At 43.5% G+C, this 20,894-nt stretch overlaps 1 protein-coding gene across 9 annotated transcripts in view; it reads left to right on the plus strand.

Annotated features, from left to right (window-relative positions):
- The window catches only part of LOC135545981 (glutamate receptor 2-like), a 71,461-nt gene that overhangs the window by 20,225 nt on the left and 30,342 nt on the right, over window positions 1–20,894 (plus strand). For all 9 annotated transcript variants that reach the window (XM_064974011.1, XM_064974007.1, XM_064974004.1 and 6 more), the window contains exon 3: window positions 6,141–6,380. In XM_064974011.1, coding sequence (XP_064830083.1) covers window positions 6,141–6,380 — 240 coding nt within the window. The remainder of the gene's footprint in view (window positions 1–6,140; window positions 6,381–20,894) is intronic.

The raw sequence follows: 20,894 nt of genomic DNA on the forward strand, positions 1-20,894 counted from the left end.
TTGAAAACATGCTTGCATGTGAATATCCTTTTAACTTCTATTGAGTCACACATCATTAACGTCATACTAACATCTTTGGCTGTTATGAAGTGAATATCTGTGGTGACCTCCAAACTCAATTTACCCATCATTACTATGAACGTCTAACAAGCTGAAATGAGATGACATTCTTGGGGTGTAGGGGAGTACTGGTCTGGACAGTCTTCACATGGAGATGCAGACAGCTAATCAATTAGGGCTGAACACACAACTCTCCCTCTGTAGTTAGGGTAATGACTCAATTTAATAGATTACTCCTTAGCACTCAATCTCAGAGAGCAAGTTTCCCTTCCACTGTCTGTGCCTACCTGCTCTGGGCACAGTTTACTGAGCTAGCAGATGTTGCATCAACACTCTAGAGTGTCCTCCTGTCCTGGGACCGGTTTTCTAAAGCATCTTCAAGCAAGGTTAATCGTGAAAGTTATGTAATGGCATCTTAAAATTTCCAAGCCGTTTCCCAAAACCGTCTTTATTAACGTTGCACTTGAAATCGCTCGTAATCTAGAATAGCTCAGTGCGTTGTTAGGTCACCATTTTCCAGCCCATGTCACTTTACACACAGACACTCTCTAAACATAGAAAGAAGATGTTTATATGTCTCTGTGATTTCTGAAAACTTGATCGTTGAATATGAATAGCCTAAAAAGTTAACAATGTTATAAACAAGCAAGGCAAGGATGAATTCGTTTTTTTTAAATGGCAAATTATATTATAGTTAGATTATTAGTCTAAATATTAACATCCCTTTCATGTATGTGCAATCAATAGACCTACCTAGTATTAAGCCTTTACGCTACATCTGAGCCTCTTCTATATTTGTATCTATTAGGCCTATAGGCTACTATTAACTAAAAGCTCACGCATTTTAGTGTAGCCTAAACAATAACTTAAAGGTCAACATATTAGGTCTATGGCAATGTAGCTTAACTTGCTACTTCATGTTTAATTATTTTAATTGTTTCATTATTTAATTGTAGAATATATGTAGGCCTACTTAAAGCGAGATTCCTGCCTGCCATTAGGCTATGATTTGCTGAGAAATTATGAAAAACATTGTCATCATATCCTATTTTTAGTTCACATGGATATTTTCTAAATAGTGAACGAGGGAACGAGCGACTTTGGAATTATTCAGTCTTGCTCACAGTTTGTACAAACTGAAGAAATGCAGAATTTACACAATCAAGCTTTGCATACAAAATAGCATGAGAATACACTCAGAATACATAAGGTTAATACACACAGTTGAATTCGGAAGTTTACATACACCTTAGCCAAATACATTTAAACTCAGTTTTTCACAATTCCTGACATTTAATCCTAGTAAAACATCCCTGTTTTAGGTTAGTTACGATCACCACTTTATTTTAAGAATGTCAAATGTCAGAACAATAGTAGAGAGAGTGATTGATTTCAGCTTGTATTTCTTTCATCACATTCCCAGTGGGTCAGAAGAAGTTTACATACACTGAATTATTATTTGGTAGCATTGCCTTTAAATTGTTTAACTTGGGTCAAAACTTTTGGGTAGCCTTCCACAAACTTCCAACAAGAAGTTCGGTGAATTTTGGCCCATTCCTCTTGACAGAACTGGTGTAACTGAGTCAGGTTTGTAGGCCTCCTTGCTTTTACATGCTTTTTCAGTTCTGCCCACAAGATGTCTTGAGATGTTGCTTCAATATATCCACATACTTTTCCTTTCTCATGATGCCATCTATTTTATGAAGTGCACCACTCCCTCCTGCAGCAAAACATCTCCACAACATGACAACTGCCACCCCCGTGCTTCACAGTTGTGATAGTGTTCTTTGGCTTGCAAGCCTCCCCCTTTTTCCTCCAAACATAATGATTGTCATTAATGCCAAACAGTTCTATTTTTGTTTCATCAGACCAGAGGATAGCTCTCCAAAAAGCATGATCTTCGTCCCCATGTGTAGTTGCAAACGGTAGTTTGGCTTTTTTAATCGCGGTTTTAGAGCAGTGGCTACTTCCTTGCTGAGCGGCCTTACAGGTTATGTCGATGTAGGACTCATTTTATTGTGAAAATAGATACTGTTGCACCTGTTTCCTCCAGCATCTTCACAAGGTCTTTTGCTGTTTTTCTGGGATTGATTTGCACTTTTCATACCACAGTACGTTCATCTCTAGGACACAGAATGCATCTCCTTTCTGAGCGGTATGACGGCTGCGTGTTCCCATGGTGTTTATACTTGCGTACTATTAAAACTTGTTTTTCAACCACTCCAAAAAATTATTGTAAACAAACTATAGTTTTGGTAAGTCGGTTAGGACATCTACTTTGTGCATAACACAAGTCATTTTTCCAACAATTGCTTACAGACAGATTATTTCACTTAAAAGTCACTGTATCCCAATTCCAGTGGGTCAGAAGTTTACATACAGTAAGTTGACTGTGCCTTTAAACAGCTTAGAAAATTCCCTAAAATGATGTCATGTCTTTAAAAGCTTCTTATAAGCTAATTGACATCATTTGAGTCAATTGGAGGTTTATCTGTGAATGTATTTCAAGGCCTACCTTCAAACTCAGTGTCTCTATATACAGTGTGTGCAAATAAGGTAAGATAAGGGAGAAAAGGCAATACATAGGCCATGGTGGTGAAGTAATTACAATATACCAATTAAACACTGGATTGATAGATGTGCAGAAGAATTTTTGGTTCCAACCGCCCTGTCTTTGTGAGACGCAGTGTAGGTGAACGGATGATCTCTGTGTGTGGTTCCCTCCATGAAGCATGGAGAAGGAGGTGTGATGGTGTTGGGGTGCTTTGCTGGTGACACTGTCAGTGATTTATTTAGAAATTTAAGCACACTTAAGCAGCATGGCTTCCGCAGCATTCTGCAGAGATACGCTATCCCATCAGGTTTGCGTTTAGTGGGACTATCATTTGTTTTTTAACAGGACAATGACCCAAAACACACCTCCAGACTGTGTAAGGGCTATTTGACCAAAGAGAGTGATGGAGTGCTGCATGATTCCACATGTGTTATTTCATAGTTTTGATGTCTTCAATATTATTCTACAATGTTGAAAACAGTAAAAAATGAATTTAAAAAAACCTTGAATGAGTAGGTGTGTCCAAACATTTGACTGGTACTGTGTGTGTGTATATATATATATATATATATATATATATATATATATATACACGAACTCAAACTGGCATCACACTGCACAATAGCAACTGCACTACATTGTTGGGATTACAGCATACAATTCTGCGAAATCTGTGTTACAGTTATCTTTCCTGAACTGATTACCCCTAAGTAAGTGTCCATTGAATGTTTCCCTCCAAAACAACAGAGATATGAAGTAGAAACTTGGTTGAAAAGCATAGCGAGTGGACACAGCACTGAAATAATAGTGTGATTTTCGTTTGTCTGAGCACAAACCTCTGTTTTTTGGGGCAAAAATCAAAACCATTTTATGCTAAACCAGAGCAGAGAGACTGCTTTTAAACTTATTCTGACTTCCAAAGCCCAACTGCTGTCAAGACCTGTCAGTTAACTGCCACAAGACTGACAATGGACATACCCTTGAGAGACTCTGGGAGGAATCTCCTCTGTTCGAAAATGCTGTTTGTGGGTAATGGTAGAGTAAAAAAACACTTAAGAAACGATGCATCAATATCAATGGAAAACTTTTACAGATCTCAAGTTAGAATATGTCCTTCAATGATTTAACATTTCATCACCAATACATACATTCTTAGCAAACAGCATTGGATATTTTTAATCTAGTTGTAGCAAAAGCGTGGGTGGGTTTTACAGTACAGCGCAGACACTTAGGGCAAGATTACCATAGTTAGTGTGTGATACAAATCGGATTTGATGAGTCAGGTTGCACCCTTGGAGGCCACATCAATGGCCGGCTGGCAGTGTCTTCAACTAAAATGATTAGGTTTGGTGCCACAAATCGACAGTGATCGGACTGCCTTAACGATGCTCTCCCATTGACCCCTGAAAAACCTTTAATTGCTGACTTGACAGATCAGTCAGGATTTGGTGGGATATGAATGTAGGGCTGTTAATTGGACGATTCAACTGAAGTGGCTTTCAAAGTGGTGTAAGAGATAAGTGAAAAACGGCAGTGTTAAAGGAAGTTGAATAATTCTGTGGCAAGATACTTGGTGGTGTCACTGTTTTGCCTTGGAAGCTCCATATTTTCGAAGTAGCTTGGATGTCCATCTTATCAAAGTAGCTTAATTATGAACGTCCTCATTTTCTCAAGGCTTCGCTTTTTGCCCACTTGCAAGACATGGTGGGAATTGTATCTGCCAATAGAGTATACATTAAACTGGGCCCAACAACGAATCACAAAGGCTTAACCTGATGCTATTCATGCCTGTCCAGCATGTTTAGATCAAAGATGGCAGTCACAGCCTATGTGGTCCCATGTGGCTCAGTTGGTAGAGCTTAGCGCTTCCAATGCCAGGGTTGTGGGTTTGATTTCCATGGGTGACCAGTATGGAATTGCATGCACTCACTACTGTAAGTCGCTCTGGATAAGAGCGTCTGCTAAATTACTAAAATGTAAAGCAGCAAGACGAGCAAGCTAATGTCTAATGTATAGACTCCAATCCTCCAGTTTCAGAGGGAAATTAGTCATTGGATGGATTACTTTGGAGAGACATTTATGTCCAAGTCAATAATCCTGATTAACCTACATTTGATCGAAAAGCATTTACAAGCGACACCTGATTTGGCTGACCTTTGTCGAAAAGACATAGAAATACCACTGAGCCATTCAATATTCATATTTACCTTTAATCAGCTACAGTCGCTGTGCTGTGCATTAGCATAGTACAGGACTTGGGTTGGTAATGCATGTGATGATAGATGGATTAAACTGTACCAATCGCTAACATAAGTGATTATACGAGCCAACTTACAAGTCGATCGATAGTTTTTAAAATATTAATAGAAACATGAGGGAAAATGAGACAGAAACTGCCACGAAACCAACAGAAACCCACCACAATAGAGAGTTAAGCAACTAAATCATAACTGTATATGAATAAAAGCCAGTCATTCAAGTTTTATGGTATCCCAGCACAAGATCTCAAAAGGACAATAGATATGTCACAGCAGAGCCATACAGGGTAATAGATAGGCCACAGCAGAGCCATACAGAAAAATAGATAGGCCACAGCAGAGCCATACAGGGTAATAGATAGGCCACAGCAGAGCCATACAGGGTAATAGATAGGCCACAGCAGAGCCATACAGGGTAATAGATAGGCCACAGCAGAGCCATACAGGGTAATAGATAGGCCACAGCAGAGCCATACAGAAAAATAGATAGGCCACAGCAGAGCCATATAGTGTGTATAGATCTCAGTGCCATAGTGTAGACTTGTATTGTACTGAATCTTTCAACTATCACACAGGAGATGTGTTTGACCCTCAAACGGTCTCCCTATTAACGTAACTCAAGCAGAGACTACAATGTCTCAGAGTCTAGGAATTACATAGAGTGGGTCATATACATGACCTTAGATATAACCCTATTAATGTAACTCAAGCAGAGACTACAATGTCTCAGAGTCTAGGACTTACATAGAGCGGGTCATATACATGACCTTAGATATCCAACATGAAGATCCAGCAATTGGTTGCACTGATACGGAACATTCTTCTCCATACATTCCCACTGTATTGAATTCTATAATAGAAGCCCATTAAAGTTTAACAAGTAGCTGGCAAATATTTTACTGTTGGAAGTAAAAACTCCCCAGGCAGTGCTTATGAACATCAATAATACATTCATCAGCTAAAACCAGCTGCTCCAGTGGCAAAGACTGCTTTAGATATTAATGTGTGATGCCAGACATTACAAGGTAGCAATAAAGTTCATGAACGTTCAAACGCTCATTTGTTACAGCACTTTTTGGAAGCCAAATGTTTCACAGTATCGGTCATTTCTAGTATCTTCCATTTTATGTCCGGGGATGTGCTTGTTTTAATGGCACAAAGAACATTTCTGTGAAAACAGAAAATAAATCTTATCTAAATGTCACACTGTCACCCAAGACATAAGCATACATAACCCCATGAGTGTTTTTCATCTTCTCTCGTTTCAGTCTGTTCCCAGTTCTCGAGAGGAGTTTACGCCATCTTCGGATTCTACGACAAGAAGTCGGTCAATACGATTACTTCGTTTTGCGGGACACTCCATGTGTCATTTATCACCCCGAGCTTCCCGCTGGACGGAACTCAGCAGTTCATCATCCAGATGAGGCCTGACATCAAAGGACCCCTACTCAGCCTTATCGAGTACTACAAGTGGGATAAGTTTGCCTATCTCTACGACAGTGATAGAGGTAAGAGGTACTACCTTAAAAAAACAGAATCTACCCCTATTTAAATGAAAATACCACAAGTATGGAAAGTTTTGTTCAAATCAAAAGGGGTGCGGTCATAGAGGTGATTGATTTCATGTGGAATGACCATCAGGACAACAGGTTTGACTCGTCAATAAATCAAACCCTTGATTGGTTGAGTCAGGTGTGGTAGTATTGGGTTGGAACAAGAGCTTTGACATTCTTTAGGATTTATGACCTAAACCTAGCCCTACAAAGCTCGCATCATATGTTGCAAATATATTAACTGGCAGCAGTAGGCTACATCTGTGTCAGTGTGTCTTTCTGTGTTCTTCCTACCTTGACTGCAATGTCCTCTGCAGCAGTAGCTGATCTGTCTGTGCTAAACACTAATCTCTTACAGACAGTCTGCACTCAGACCATCAGAGCCAGAACTTTTAGAAAATGTACTTTTAGAAAAGGAGTAGGTTAATTTCACAAATCTAGCAGTGTTGAGCTACTTTTTTGGCACCTCCTTTGTTAAAAAAAAAATCTTTTTTTATCCATAATCGTGGCATAATAATGACAGAGTCAGAGCGGGTCTGTTGCTGATGCGCATTTGAATGTGAATTCATTCCACCTCAGAAAACCACCATTGCCTACTGATCAGCCGAATGCTCATTAAATATTATTATGACAACAGAGAAATGGCACAAAAATCATAAAAATAATCTTTTTAAAAGGCCCATGAGCCGCCACCGTTCGGGTGTCCCTTTAATTTTAATTTTATATAGCAAAGTGTTGTTTTGGTTTTTCTGCCTCGTGATTTGTCAACTGGCGCAAAATTTCTCTGTCCTTCACATCGGAGTGCTGCTGCATTCCCTGTGCATGTCTTGACCAATCATGTTCATGGAAATCGCAGCTCGTGGGGGCAGGGCACAATGCACAAAGCTTAAAGCGCGCTCTCCACTTTCCTCTGATATTTACTTAGTGAACGTGATAACATATCACTCTTGACAGACACAAGCACAAGGTCTTAAAATAAATGTTGTAGCAGCCTACACCTAAACATTAGCGATCTGACATGTTGTATTGCACAAAAATGTGTGATTATTTAGTGTAGTCAACTGTAAGCTTCTAACAAATACAGTTGCATACAGTTTAATATGCTCTGGCCAGTAAACATAGCGGTAACGTTGTATATGTATAGCCCATTTGTTTGTGTCAGGAGACAATGTGAATGGGATCAAATTTCATTTATATTCAAACTTAGGCTGACTAAAAATTATTGACTGAAATTAATCAAACAATAGTTGACATCTGTAAATTCATTTTGAATTAGGCCTACAGTTGCAGAGGGCAAGTCTACACGATGCAAACCTGCATAAAGCAAGCTCAGCTTTAATAAAAGCAAGCTCAAAAATGACATTCAAATTACATTGTGTTGACCAGAGACCGCCCTCTGGTCAACACAACTACGGCCTAGATTCAATCAGATCAAGCGTTAACCGGCAATAACAGACACTTGCATAGCAGATGTTTTGGCGTGTCAGAGGTGAAACTGTGTTGGAGCTGTCAAATCCCTGAGCAGCTGCTCTTGCGACCATTGTCACGAAGCCACACCTGCCCCACTCATGTTAAAATTCATAATGAGAAATTGTAGGCTATATACTGTAGAAATAATTACGCTGAAATTGAATAAGCATTAAACAAAATAATGAGGATTTATATAATCTTATTCACATTCTAGAGTTCAAACTTGTAAACAAGGCTGCATGGGATATTTCTTAATGAGACTTTGTGCAGCCAATTGCAATGTCCGCTTTAGGTAGCCACTTGTGGATTCGACAGCTCTAACGCAGTTCCAACTCCGACACCGCCAAAACAACTGCTATGCGGATGTAATTACAAAGCACTCAAACATGCTGGAAAGGTTATGTTACTAGGCTGTTTGCCATGTGCTGGATGTGACATGTTACATGCACATAAACCACCATGTTTTCTAGACACAGAGGGCGTTCATATCAGTTCCAAACAGAGCAAGATACTGGAATGACATTTTGTACAGGTCATTGTGGTGATGACAAACAACTTGTCAGATATTATCAGCTTGGGCCATCGCACCTCCTGTGTAAGAGCTTACCATGGCTCGCAGCAAAGTAGGGGGGAAGTTACCTGACATTGAGGGATTTAGACAATTTGGCAGTGGCATCCACTGGTTCTGGGGAGCTGCTGGGTTGTGAAGAAAAAAATACTTTTAAACTTTTAGCTGTTCCCATTTGTTTTACCTGCACAGCTGCCCGTGATTATATCCGTTAACAAAGTCCTCAGCAGCCTATCAAAGAGTTTATATCCACCACCCATTATCATTTCTTAAAATAGGTCTTGGTCACCAGAGGGACAACCTCAAAATTCAAGGTTTACTTTTGTTCCCCTTGGTCTGTAAAGTGTTGTGTCCCAATATTAAATGATGCATACTTGACTTCAAAAGGCACATTTTCACATATATGAGAAAATCCCATCTGTTTCACACACCTTCATGTGCTTTCACAGCAATAAAGATGTAGGAGGATTACACAGCATGTACGTTTATATTTGTACATCATAAAAAAAAGTCTATGACACTGTACCTGTAATTCATCCCATTACTGCTTTCGTTAATTGGTGGTGTGCCCATAGATGACAAGATATGACAAGATATGACAGCAGCAAGTTCTAATCCCCTTTAGGGCAAGGTTTGTATTTGAAGAAGAAATGCCCCACTGTTGGTCCTCGAGTCAAATAACACATATGTGACAAAGTAGATGATTGTGAAAAAAAAAAATGAATATAAAACATTGCATGCCTACATTTAGATGTACACATCCATGTAGCCTATGCAGCATGCCTAATAGGCCACAGCAGTGTGTTTATCTGAAAGGCTGAAGAAATAAGTAGCTTCTTATTAAATGCATTGTAATCTTCATGTTCAAGCTGTTGGCTTTGCTTCCCTTCTCAACACACTATCAATAAATGTAATTCTACATTTCTAAGAAGAGAATACTCATGTGGGATTCAAACCCTTGCAACAATTACACTGTGAGCCAGACACTTGTTCTACACTGTGAGCCAGACGCTCACTCTACACTGTGAGCCAGACAAATGCTCTACACTGTGTGCTATATGACCAGTCAGTCAAATGCATGTGATCTAATTGTTTTGATTATCAGATCGTGCTGTTGCACTTCTGTGAAGTATGCTTTCACTATTTTAATTGGCTGATATGAAATATGTTACCGGATAAATCACAGCCAGCAATACAGGTTAGCATACAGTATACAGGGCTAAATTTGGCAGGTTATCTAATGGGAACAGCTAAGGTGTAGCATGTTATCACATGTAACTACGTCAGCCATTTTGGCAGATGCACATTTTGAGACAAAGAAAAAGTTATATATTTTTAACTTTTTCTAATGTTGGTTTCTGTTGTGTAGAACTCCTCATTAGAACACTAATTTTTAAATATCTTGCTAGAGAATGACCTTGCATTTGAATTGTCTAAAATTTGGGAATAGGTCTATTCACTCCAGAAATATTCAGGTGAAGTGATTGTTATATCCCCAGCTATTTTTGTCTATCTGCATGGAGGCTTTCAGCCTTGTTGATGTTTTTCAGTATTCCTATTTTCTGTTTCATGTAGCAGACTGAGTGTGATACATTAAGTTGCTACTCTGGAGGATATTGCAATGTCAGACAGTATTTACCCATTGTGATGACACCACTTCGTATGACACTACTTTGAAAAGGACACGTCTACACTCTTGGAAATAAAGGTGCTATCTAGAACCAAAAAGGGTTATTTGGCTGTCTCCAGAGGAGAACCCTTTGAAGAACCCCTTTTGGTTCCAGGTAATACCCTTTCCACAAAATAGTTCTACCTGGAACCAAAAAGGGTTCTACATGGATTCCAAAAGGTTTAGCCGCAGAACCCTTTTGGTGTGTAGATTTCCCCAAAAGGAATTACATTTCATGTGACTGTCCTGATAGCAAGGTTACAAGGTCTAGAACAAAGAGTTCCATAGTCTCATTTTAGTACCAGGGGCAAAAGTAATTTGCCTCGCAGTGTTTTCCGGTTCCGGGTTGGAGCGAGCGGTCGCATCTACACTTCGGTCCGCAGGTAGTATAACTTTTCATTACATTTTCATTACATTTCATTATAGTACAATGGTTTGATTTGTCTAATCTTAGCAATTTCTTCTTAGCTAGCTACATAGCCGTCTTTGTATCAAAGATAATTGCGTAATTATCGTATTTCGTCGTCCTAACGTAGTCTACACTGCTATCTGCCCAGCAGCTAACGTCCACCGTCTACTAGCACTGTAGAAACTATTACACTCAACTGAACGACTTGATTAGTGTAGTGTTAGCTAGCTACATAGTTGTCTTTGCTGTCTTCGTATCCAAGATAATTGTGTAGTTTAGAGTGTGTAGACTTAGAGTGATTATCTTAATTTACCGAGGTTAGCTAGCCAGCTATTTGTCGTCCTTAACGTAGGAGATAATGCTAGCTAGCTAGCCAACAGCTAGACAACGTCTACCGAATTGAACTTCAACTACCCGGTCAACATTCCGCTTCGCTCCACAGGTAGTATCACATTTTCATTTCACTTCATTACAGTACAACGGTTTGATTTGTTTGATCGTAGCTAGCTAGCTACATAGCCGTCTTTGTATCTAAGACAATTGTGTAGTCTAGAGCGATTTTCTAGGTTAGCTAGCCAGCTATTGTCGTTCTTTTAACGTAACGTAACGTAATCAACACTGCTAGCTAGCCAGCTAGCCCCCGAATAGCAGCACTGTAGAAACTATTACACTCGACGGAACGACTTGATTAGTGTAGTGTCAACAACGCAGCCACTGCCAGCTAGCCTACAAAGTCAACAACGCAGCCACTGCCAGCTAGCCTACTCCAGCAGTACTGTATCATTTCAATCATTTTAGTCAATAGATTCTTGCTACGTAAGCTTAACTTTCTGAACATTCGAGACGTGTAGTCCACTTGTCATTCCAATCTCCTTTGCATTAGCGTAGCCTCTTCTGTAGCCTGTCAACTATGTGTCTATCTATCCCTGTTCTCTCCTCTCTGCACAGACCATACAAACACTCCACACCGCGTGGCCGCGGCCACCCTAATCTGGTGGTCCCAGCGCGCACGACCCACGTGGAGTTCCAGGTCTCCGGTAGCCTCTGGAACTGCCGATCTGCGGCCAACAAGGCAGAGTTCATCTCAGCCTATGCCTCCCTCCAGTCCCTCAACTTCTTGGCACTGACGGAAACATGGATCACCACAGATAACACTGCTACTCCTACTGCTCTCTCTTCGTCCGCCCACGTGTTCTCGCACACCCCGAGAGCTTCTGGTCATCGGGGTGGTGGCACCGGGATCCTCATCTTTCCCAAGTGGTCATTCTCTCTTTCTCCCCTTACCCATCTGTCTATCGCCTCCTTTGAATTCCATGCTGTCACAGTTACCAGCCCTTTCAAGCTTAACATCCTTATCATTTATCGCCCTCCAGGTTCCCTCGGAGAGTTCATCAATGAGCTTGATGCCTTGATAAGCTCCTTTCCTGAGGACGGCTCACCTCTCACAGTCCTGGGCGACTTTAACCTCCCCACGTCTACCTTTGACTCATTCCTCTCTGCCTCCTTCTTTCCACTCCTCTCCTTTTTGACCTCACCCTCTCACCTTCCCCCTACACACAAGGCAGGCAATACGCTCGACCTCATCTTTACTAGATGCTGTTCTTCCACTAACCTCATTGCAACTCCCCTCCAAGTCTCCGACCACTACCTTGTATCCTTTTCCCTCTCGCTCTCACCCAACACTTCCCACACTGCCCCTACTCGGATGGTATCGCGCCGTCCCAACCTTCGCTCTCTCTCCCCGCTACTCTCTCCTCTTCCATCCTATCATCTCTTCCCTCTGCTCATACCTTCTCCAACCTATCTCCTGATTCTGCCTCCTCAACCCTCCTCTCTTCCCTTTCTGCATCCTTTGACTCTCTATGTCCCCTATCCTCCAGGCCGGCTCGGTCCTCCCCTCCCGCTCCGTGGCTCGACGACTCATTGCGAGCTCACAGAACAGTGCTCCGGGCAGCCGAGCGGAAATGGAGGAAAACTCACCTCCCTGCGGACCTGGCATCCTTTCACTCCCTCCTCTCTACATTTTCCTCCTCTGTCTCTGCTCCTAAAGCCACTTTCTTCCACTCTAAATTCCAAGCATCTGCCTCTAACCCTAGGAAGCTCTTTGCCACCTTCTCCTCCCTGCTGAATCCTCCTCCCCCTCCCCCCCCTCCTCCCTCTCTGCAGATGACTTCGTCAACCATTTTGAAAAGAAGGTCGACGACATCCGATCCTCGTTTGCTAAGTCAAACGACACCGCTGGTTCTGCTAACACTGCCCTACCCTGTGCTCTGACCTCTTTCTTCCCTCTCTCTCCAGATGAAATCTCACTTCTTGTGACGGCCGGCCGCCCAACAACCTGCCCGCTTGACCCTATCCCCTCCTCTCTTCTCCAGACCATTTCCGGAGACCTTCTCCCTTACCTCACCTCGCTCATCAACTCATCCCTGACCGCTGGCTACGTCCCTTCCGTCTTCAAGAGAGCGAGAGTTGCACCCCTTCTGAAAAAACCTACACTCGATCCCTCCGATGTCAACAACTACAGACCAGTATCCCTTCTTTCTTTTCTCTCCAAAACTCTTGAACGTGCCGTCCTTGGCCAGCTCTCCCGCTATCTCTCTCAGAATGACCTTCTTGATCCAAATCAGTCAGGTTTCAAGACTAGTCATTCAACTGAGACTGCTCTTCTCTGTATCACGGAGGCGCTCCGCACTGCTAAAGCTAACTCTCTCTCCTCTGCTCTCATCCTTCTAGACCTATCGGCTGCCTTCGATACTGTGAACCATCAGATCCTCCTCTCCACCCTCTCCGAGTTGGGCATCTCCGGCGCGGCCCACGCTTGGATTGCGTCCTACCTGACAGGTCGCTCCTACCAGGTGGCATGGCGAGAATCTGTCTCCTCGCCACGCGCTCTCACCACTGGTGTCCCCCAGGGCTCTGTTCTAGGCCCTCTCCTATTCTCGCTATACACCAAGTCACTTGGCTCTGTCATAACCTCACATGGTCTCTCCTATCATTGCTATGCAGACGACACACAATTAATCTTCTCCTTTCCCCCTTCTGATGACCAGGTGGCGAATCGCATCTCTGCATGTCTGGCAGACATATCAGTGTGGATGACGGATCACCACCTCAAGCTGAACCTCGGCAAGACGGAGCTGCTCTTCCTCCCGGGGAAGGACAACTCCATTGTGTCCTCCTCCCAGAGCGCTAAGAACCTTGGCGTGATCCTGGACAACACCCTGTCATTCTCAACTAACATCAAGGCGGTGGCCCGTTCCTGTAGGTTCATGCTCTACAACATCCGCAGAGTACGACCCTGCCTCACACAGGAAGCGGCGCAGGTCCTAATCCAGGCACTTGTCATCTCCCGTCTGGATTACTGCAACTCGCTGTTGGCTGGGCTCCCTGCCTGTGCCATTAAACCCCTACAACTCATCCAGAATGCCGCAGCCCGTCTGGTGTTCAACCTTCCCAAGTTCTCTCACGTCACCCCGCTCCTCCGCTCTCTCCACTGGCTTCCAGTTGAAGCTCGCATCCGCTACAAGACCATGGTGCTTGCCTACGGAGCTGTGAGGGGAACGGCACCGCAGTACCTCCAGGCTCTGATCAGGCCCTACACCCAAACAGGGGCACTGCGTTCATCCACCTCTGGCCTGCTCGCCTCCCTACCACTGAGGAAGTACAGTTCCCGCTCAGCCCAGTCAAAACTGTTCGCTGCTCTGGCCCCCAATGGTGGAACAAACTCCCTCACGACGCCAGGACAGCGGAGTCAATCACCACCTTCCGGAGACACCTGAAACCCCACCTCTTCAAGGAATACCTAGGATAGGATAAAGTAATCCTTCTCACCCCCCCTTAAATGATTTAGATGCACTATTGTAAAGTTGCTGTTCCACTGGATGTCAGAAGGTGAATTCACCAATTTGTAAGTCGCTCTGGATAAGAGCGTCTGCTAAATGACTTAAATGTAATGTAATGTAAATCGCAAGCCACTCTGATCTTGCAAGCTTACATGGATTGTCCCTGCACAGGTTGTGAGATCAAGGTGGCTTGCGAGGCCAAATAGTAATATGCATAATATTATTGGGGTTGCATAAGGATAGTTGAAAGGCAAAATAAGATAAACGTTTCATTACATCATGTTATTAGTCTTCATTTCCAATATGTCTAAATGAGAGTGAATTAGATTGGCAGTACCGGTAGGTGATAATACCTGATGAATTTGATTTTCACAATGGTAAGCTAGGACTCATGGTTTGATTAGCTAAACTAGCAAGCTACTTCAGTGGATGTTGAACACATTTCTATGGCAAATGTGTTAAATTATAGCCATGGTATAAAAGGGATAGTCAATTCGGGGCTCTATGCCTGCTCTGGAAAATAATGCAACTCCATGGAAGGTCAGTTCACACCTTCCATGTTGTTCATTATTTTCCATAGAACCCATAGCCCCTTGTTGATTATCCCTTGCGTCGTGCCAATGGCTAATACAGGATTTACTCTATTTCTACGTTTATTTCATTCACCGCCCCCTCTCCCTATACTATGTTTCATCCCCCTTCATTTCATGATCTTATGTTCTCTTTCGCTCTTTCTCACATTGATCCTCACATTGATCCTCTTAAGGTGTCCACATACATAGATTTGGTTTGCTCTTAGCAGAACTCTTCTAGGCGAAGTGAACATCTGTGCTCGCATACTCCCATAAAACATAAGAAAAAAAGCAATATTACTGTTTGTCCCTCTGAAGACGTCATAAACCAGTACACTTCTTCAAAATAGTCAGAAATGTCAGTGAAATGCTTAATGTACTTACAAGCCCTTAACCAACAATGCAGTTTTAAGAAAAATAATTGTTAAGTAAAAAAGACAGATGTAAAAAATAAGCGTAACATAATTAAAGAGAAGCTGTAAAATAACGGTAGTGAGGCTATATACAGGGGGTACAGGTACAGAGTCAATGTGTGGTGGCACCGGTTAGTCGAGGTAATACCTGTCACGTTCTAACCTTAGTTCCTTTATTATGTCTTTGTGTTAGTTTGGTCAGGGCTTGAGTTGGGGTGGGTAGTCCATGTTCTTTTTTCTATGTTGTATTTATGTGTTTGGCCTGGTATGGTTCTCAATCATAGGCAGGTGTCGTTGGTTGTCTCTGATTGAGAATCATACTTGGGTAGCCTGTTTTCCCCATTTTGGTTGTGGGTGTTTACTTTTCTGTTTAGTGTTTTCTGCACCTTACAGGACTGTTTCAATTCTTTCGTTTATTCGCGTTGTTTTGTATTTCAGTGTTCAGTGAATAAAATCATGAACACGTACCACGCTGCGCTTTGGTCCACACCTTTGTCCATCTACGAAAACTGTTAGAATATCTACATAAAGGTAGAGTTAAAGTGACTATGCACAGATAATAAACAAAGAGTAGCAGCAGCGTAAGAGTGAGCAATGGAAATAGTAGTGGTGGCCATTTAATTAGCTGTTCAGGAGTCTTATGGCTTGGGGGTAGAAGCTGTTTAGAAGCCACTTGGACCTTGACTTGGCGCTCTGGTACCGCTTGCCGTGTCGTAGCACAGGGAAAAGTCTATGGCTAGGGTGGATGACAATTTTTAGCGCCTTCCTCAGACACCGCCTGGTATAGAGGTCCTGGATGGCAGGAAGCTTGGCCCCAGTGATGTACTGGGCCGTACACACTACACTCTATAGTACCTTGCTGTGGGATGCCAGGCATTTGCCATACCAGGCAGTGATGAAACCAGTCAGGATGCTCTCGATGGTGCAGCTGTAGAATTTTTTGAGGATCTGAGGACCCATGCCAAATATTTTCAGTCTCCTGAGGGGGAATATGCTTTGTCGTGCCCTCTTCACGACTGTCATGGTGTGTTTGGACCATGATAGATTGTTGGTGATGTGGACACCAAGGAACTTGAAGCTCTCAACCTGTTCCACTACAAGGTAAAACATCTGTCGTTCTGCACCTGAACAAGGCAGTTAACCCACTGTACCCCAGGCGCTGATGAAGTGGATGTCAATTAAGGCATCCCCCCCGCAGATTCTGAGAAGTTGGGTTAAATGTGGAAGACACATTTCAGTTGAATGCCTTCAGTTGTACAACTGACTAGGTATTCCATTTTAGTTGGAGTGTAATGTGTGTCAGCATTGACTTCATTGAATAGAGCTAATGAAATTCATGCCCACAGAAGGTCCGATGTTATGAAGAAAGTTATGCTAATGCTACAATGCTAGCTGTAGTGGAATGTGTGCCAGCTGTGACTGCATTGAATAGGGCTCAAGAGAATCTCCATAGCCATAGACGTTCCGGTAGAATATGCTATGATGAATGAGGATGCTATTGCTACAATGCTAGTTACAGTGGAGTGTGTGCTAGCATTTACTACATTGAATAGGTTTTACCATAACCATGGTCTCAGAAGGTCCAATTAGCACCTGGGAATGCAGATGCTAATGCTACAATGTTAGTTGGAGTGGAATGTGTGCTAGAATTGACTACATTATATGAATCAAGAGAAACTCAATGGTCTCAGAAGGTCCAATTAGCACATGTTATATGTGGGAATCAAGATGCTGATTCTACAGTGCTAGTTGAAGTAAAATGTTGTGCTAGTGTTCGCTACAGAAAACATGTTTAACATCATGTTTTATGGAAAATGCTAATGCTATAATGCTTCAGTCCCTGGTTGAAGAGCCCTCTCTGGCTCTCTTTGCATATTTCATCATCACATTGCTATTTCTAATTAGGTCAAAGATGCACACATACAGTACCCATAGCAACCGATTGTGTAGTGCGTTAACTGGAGTGTGTGGTGGCTCGTTGGTGTGTGTGAATTGGCGTGTGTGTGTTTAAGGAAGAGCCATGGTCTCCATGGCCGGGCACACAAGGCTAAGATCACCATAAGCAATGCCAAGCCCAGGCTGGAGTGATGTAAAGCTCGCCACCATTGGTCTCTGGAACAGTGGAAACACATTCTCTGGAGTGATGAATCACGCTTCACCATCTTGCAGTCCGACGGACTAATCTGAGTTTGGCAGATGCCAGGAGAACGCTACCTGCCCCTATTATGCATAGTGCCAACTGTAAGGTTTGGTGGAGGTGGAAAAATGGTCTGGGGCTGTTTTTCATGGTTAAACAACACAATGTAACTCCAAGTCAATCACACTTCTGTGAAATCAAACTAGCCACTTAGGAAGCAACACTGATTGACAATACATTTCACATGCTGTTGTGCAAATGGAATAGACAACAGGTGGAAATTCTAAGCAATTAGCAAGACACACCCAATAAAGGAGTGGTTCTGCAGGTGGGGACCACAGACCACTTCTCAGTTCCTATGCTTCCTGGCTGATGTTTTGGTCACTTTGAATGCTGGCGGTGCTTTCACTCTAGTGGTAGCATGAGATGGAGTCTACAACCCACACAAGTGGTTCAGGTAGTGCAGCTCATCCAGGATGGTACATCTATGTGAACTGTAGCAAGAAGGTTTGCTGTGTCTGTCAGCGTAGTTTCCAGAGCATGGAGGCACTACCAGGAGACAGGCCAGTACATCTGGAGACATGGAGGAGGCTGTAGGAGGGCAACAACCCAGCAGCAGGACCGCTACCTCCGCCTTTGTGCAAGGAGGAGCAGGAGGAGCACTGCCAGAGCCCTGCAAAATGACCTCCAGCAGGCCACAAATGTGCATGTGTCTGCTCAAACGGTCAGAAACAGACTCCATGAGGGTGGTATGAGGGCCCGACGTCCACAGGTGGGGGTTGTGCTTACAGCCCAACACCGTGCTGGACGTTTTTCATTTGCCAGAGAACACCAAGTTTGGCAAATTCACCACTGGCGCCCTGTACTCTTCACAGATGAAAGGAGGTTCACACTGAGCACATGTGACAGACGTGATAGTCTGGAGACGCTGTGGAGAACGTTCTGCTGCCTGCAACATCCTCCAGCATGACCGGTTTGGCGGTGGGTCAGTCATGGTGCTGGGTGGCATTTCTTTGGGGGGCCGCACAGCCCTCCATGTGCTCGCCAGAGGTAGCCTGACTACCATTAGGTACCGAGATGAGATCCTCAGACCCTTTGTGAGACCATATGCTGGTGCGGTTGGCCCTGGGTTCCTCCTAATGCAAGACAATGCTAGACCTCATGTGGCTGGAGTGTGTCAGCAGTTCCTGCAAGAGGAAGGCATTGATGCTATGGACTGGCCCACCCGTTCCCCAGACCTGAATCCAATTGAGCACATCTGGGACATCATGTCTCGCTCCATCCACCAACGCCACGTTGCACCACTGACTGTCCAGGAGTTGGTCCAAAGTTAGTCCAGGTCTGGGAGGAGATCCCTCAGGAGAACATCCGCCACCTCATCAGGAGCATGCCCAGGCATTGTAGGGAGGTCATACAGGCACGTGGAGGCCACACACACTACTGAGCCTCATTTTGACTTGTTTTAAGGACATTACATCAAAGTTGGATCAGCCTGTTGTGTGGTTTTCCACTTTAATTTTGAGTGTGACTCCAAATCCAGACCTCCAGTGGTTGATAAATTTGATTTCCATTGATTTGATTTTGTTTTCAGCACATTCACCTATCTAAAGAAAAAAGTATTTAATAAGAATATTTAATTCATTCAGATCTAGGATGTGTTATTTTAGTGTTACCTTTATTTTTTTGAACAGTGTATATATTTTTTCACATTTACTTAACCAGTTAGGCCAGTTCAGAACACGTTCTCATTTAGAACTGCGACCTGGCCAAGATAAAGCAAAGCAGCATGACAGAAACAACAACACAGAGTTACACATGGAATAACAAACGTGCAGTCAATAACACAATAGAAAAAAATATATATACAGTGTGTGCAAATGAGGTAGGATTCCGGAGGTAAGGCAATAAATAGGCCGTAGTGGCGAACTAATTGAGATTTAGAAATTAAACACTGGAGTGATAGATGAGCAGAAGATGAATGTGCAAGTAGAGATACAATGGTGCAAAGGATGAGGTAGTTGGATGGGCTATTTACAGATGAATATGTACAGGTGCAGTGATCTGTGAGTTTTTGACAGCTGATGCTTAAAGTTAGTGAGGGAGATATGAGTCTCCAGCTTCAGTAGTTTTTGCAATTTGTTCCAGTTATTGGCAGCAGAGAACTGGAAGGAAAGGCGGCCAAAGGAGAAATAGGCTTTGGGGGTGACCAGTGAAATATACCTGATGGAGTGCATGCCACGGGTGGGTGCTGCTATGGTGACCAGTGAGCTGAGATAATGTGGGGCTTTACCTAGCAAAGACTTATAGATGACCTGGAGCCAGTGGGTTTTGTCGACGAATATGAAGCGTGGGACAGCCAACGAGAGCATACAAATCCCCCATGCAATGGCATACAATGCCCCCATGCACAAAGCAAGGTCCATACAGAAATGGTTTGTCGAGATTGGTATGGAAGAACTTGACTGGCCTGCACAGAGCCCTGACCTCAAGCCAGTCGAACACCTTAGGGATGAATTCGAACACCAACTGCAAGCCAGGCCTAATTGCCTCACTAATGGTGTTCGGGCTGAATGGAAGCAAGGCCCCCGCAGCAATGTTCCAACATCTAGATTTACATTACATTACATTTAAGTCATTTAGCAGACGCTCTTATCCAGAGCGACTTACAAATTGGTGAATTCACCTTATGACATCCAGTGGAACAGCCACTTTACAATAGAGCATCTAAATCATTTAAGGGGGGGGTGAGAAGGATTACTTTATCCTATTCTAGGTATTCCATAAAGAGGTGGGGTTTCAGGTGTCTCCGGAAGGTGGTGATTGACTCCGCTGTCCTGGCGTCGTGAGGGAGTTTGTTCCACCATTGGGGGGCCAGAGCAGCGAACAGTTTTGACTGGGCTGAGCGGGAACTGTACTTCCTCAGTGGTAGGGAGGCGAGCAGGCCAGAGTTGGATGAACGCAGTGTCCTTGTTTGGGTGTAGGGCCTGATCAGAGCCTGGAGGTACTGCGGTGCCGTTCCCCTCACAGCTCCGTAGGCAAGCACCATGGTCTTGTAGCGGATGCGAGCTTCAACTGGAAGCCAGTGGAGAGAGCGGAGGAGCGGGGTGACATGAGAGAGCTTGGGAAGGTTGAACACCAGATGGGCTGCGGCGTTCTGGATGAGTTGTAGGGGTTTAATGGCACAGGGAGGGAGCCCAGCCAACAGCGAGTTGCAGTAATCCAGACGGGAGATGACAAGCGCCTGGATTAGGAACTGCGCCGCTCCCTGTGTGAGGCAGGGTCGTACTCTGCGGATGTTGTAGAGCATGAACCTACAGGAACGGGCCACCGCCTTGATGTTAGTTGAGAACGACAGGGTGTTGTCCAGGATCACGCCAAGGTTCTTAGCG

The sequence above is a fragment of the Oncorhynchus masou genome, chromosome 9 (assembly GCF_036934945.1).
Source record: "Oncorhynchus masou masou isolate Uvic2021 chromosome 9, UVic_Omas_1.1, whole genome shotgun sequence".
Lineage (NCBI taxonomy): Eukaryota > Metazoa > Chordata > Actinopteri > Salmoniformes > Salmonidae > Oncorhynchus > Oncorhynchus masou.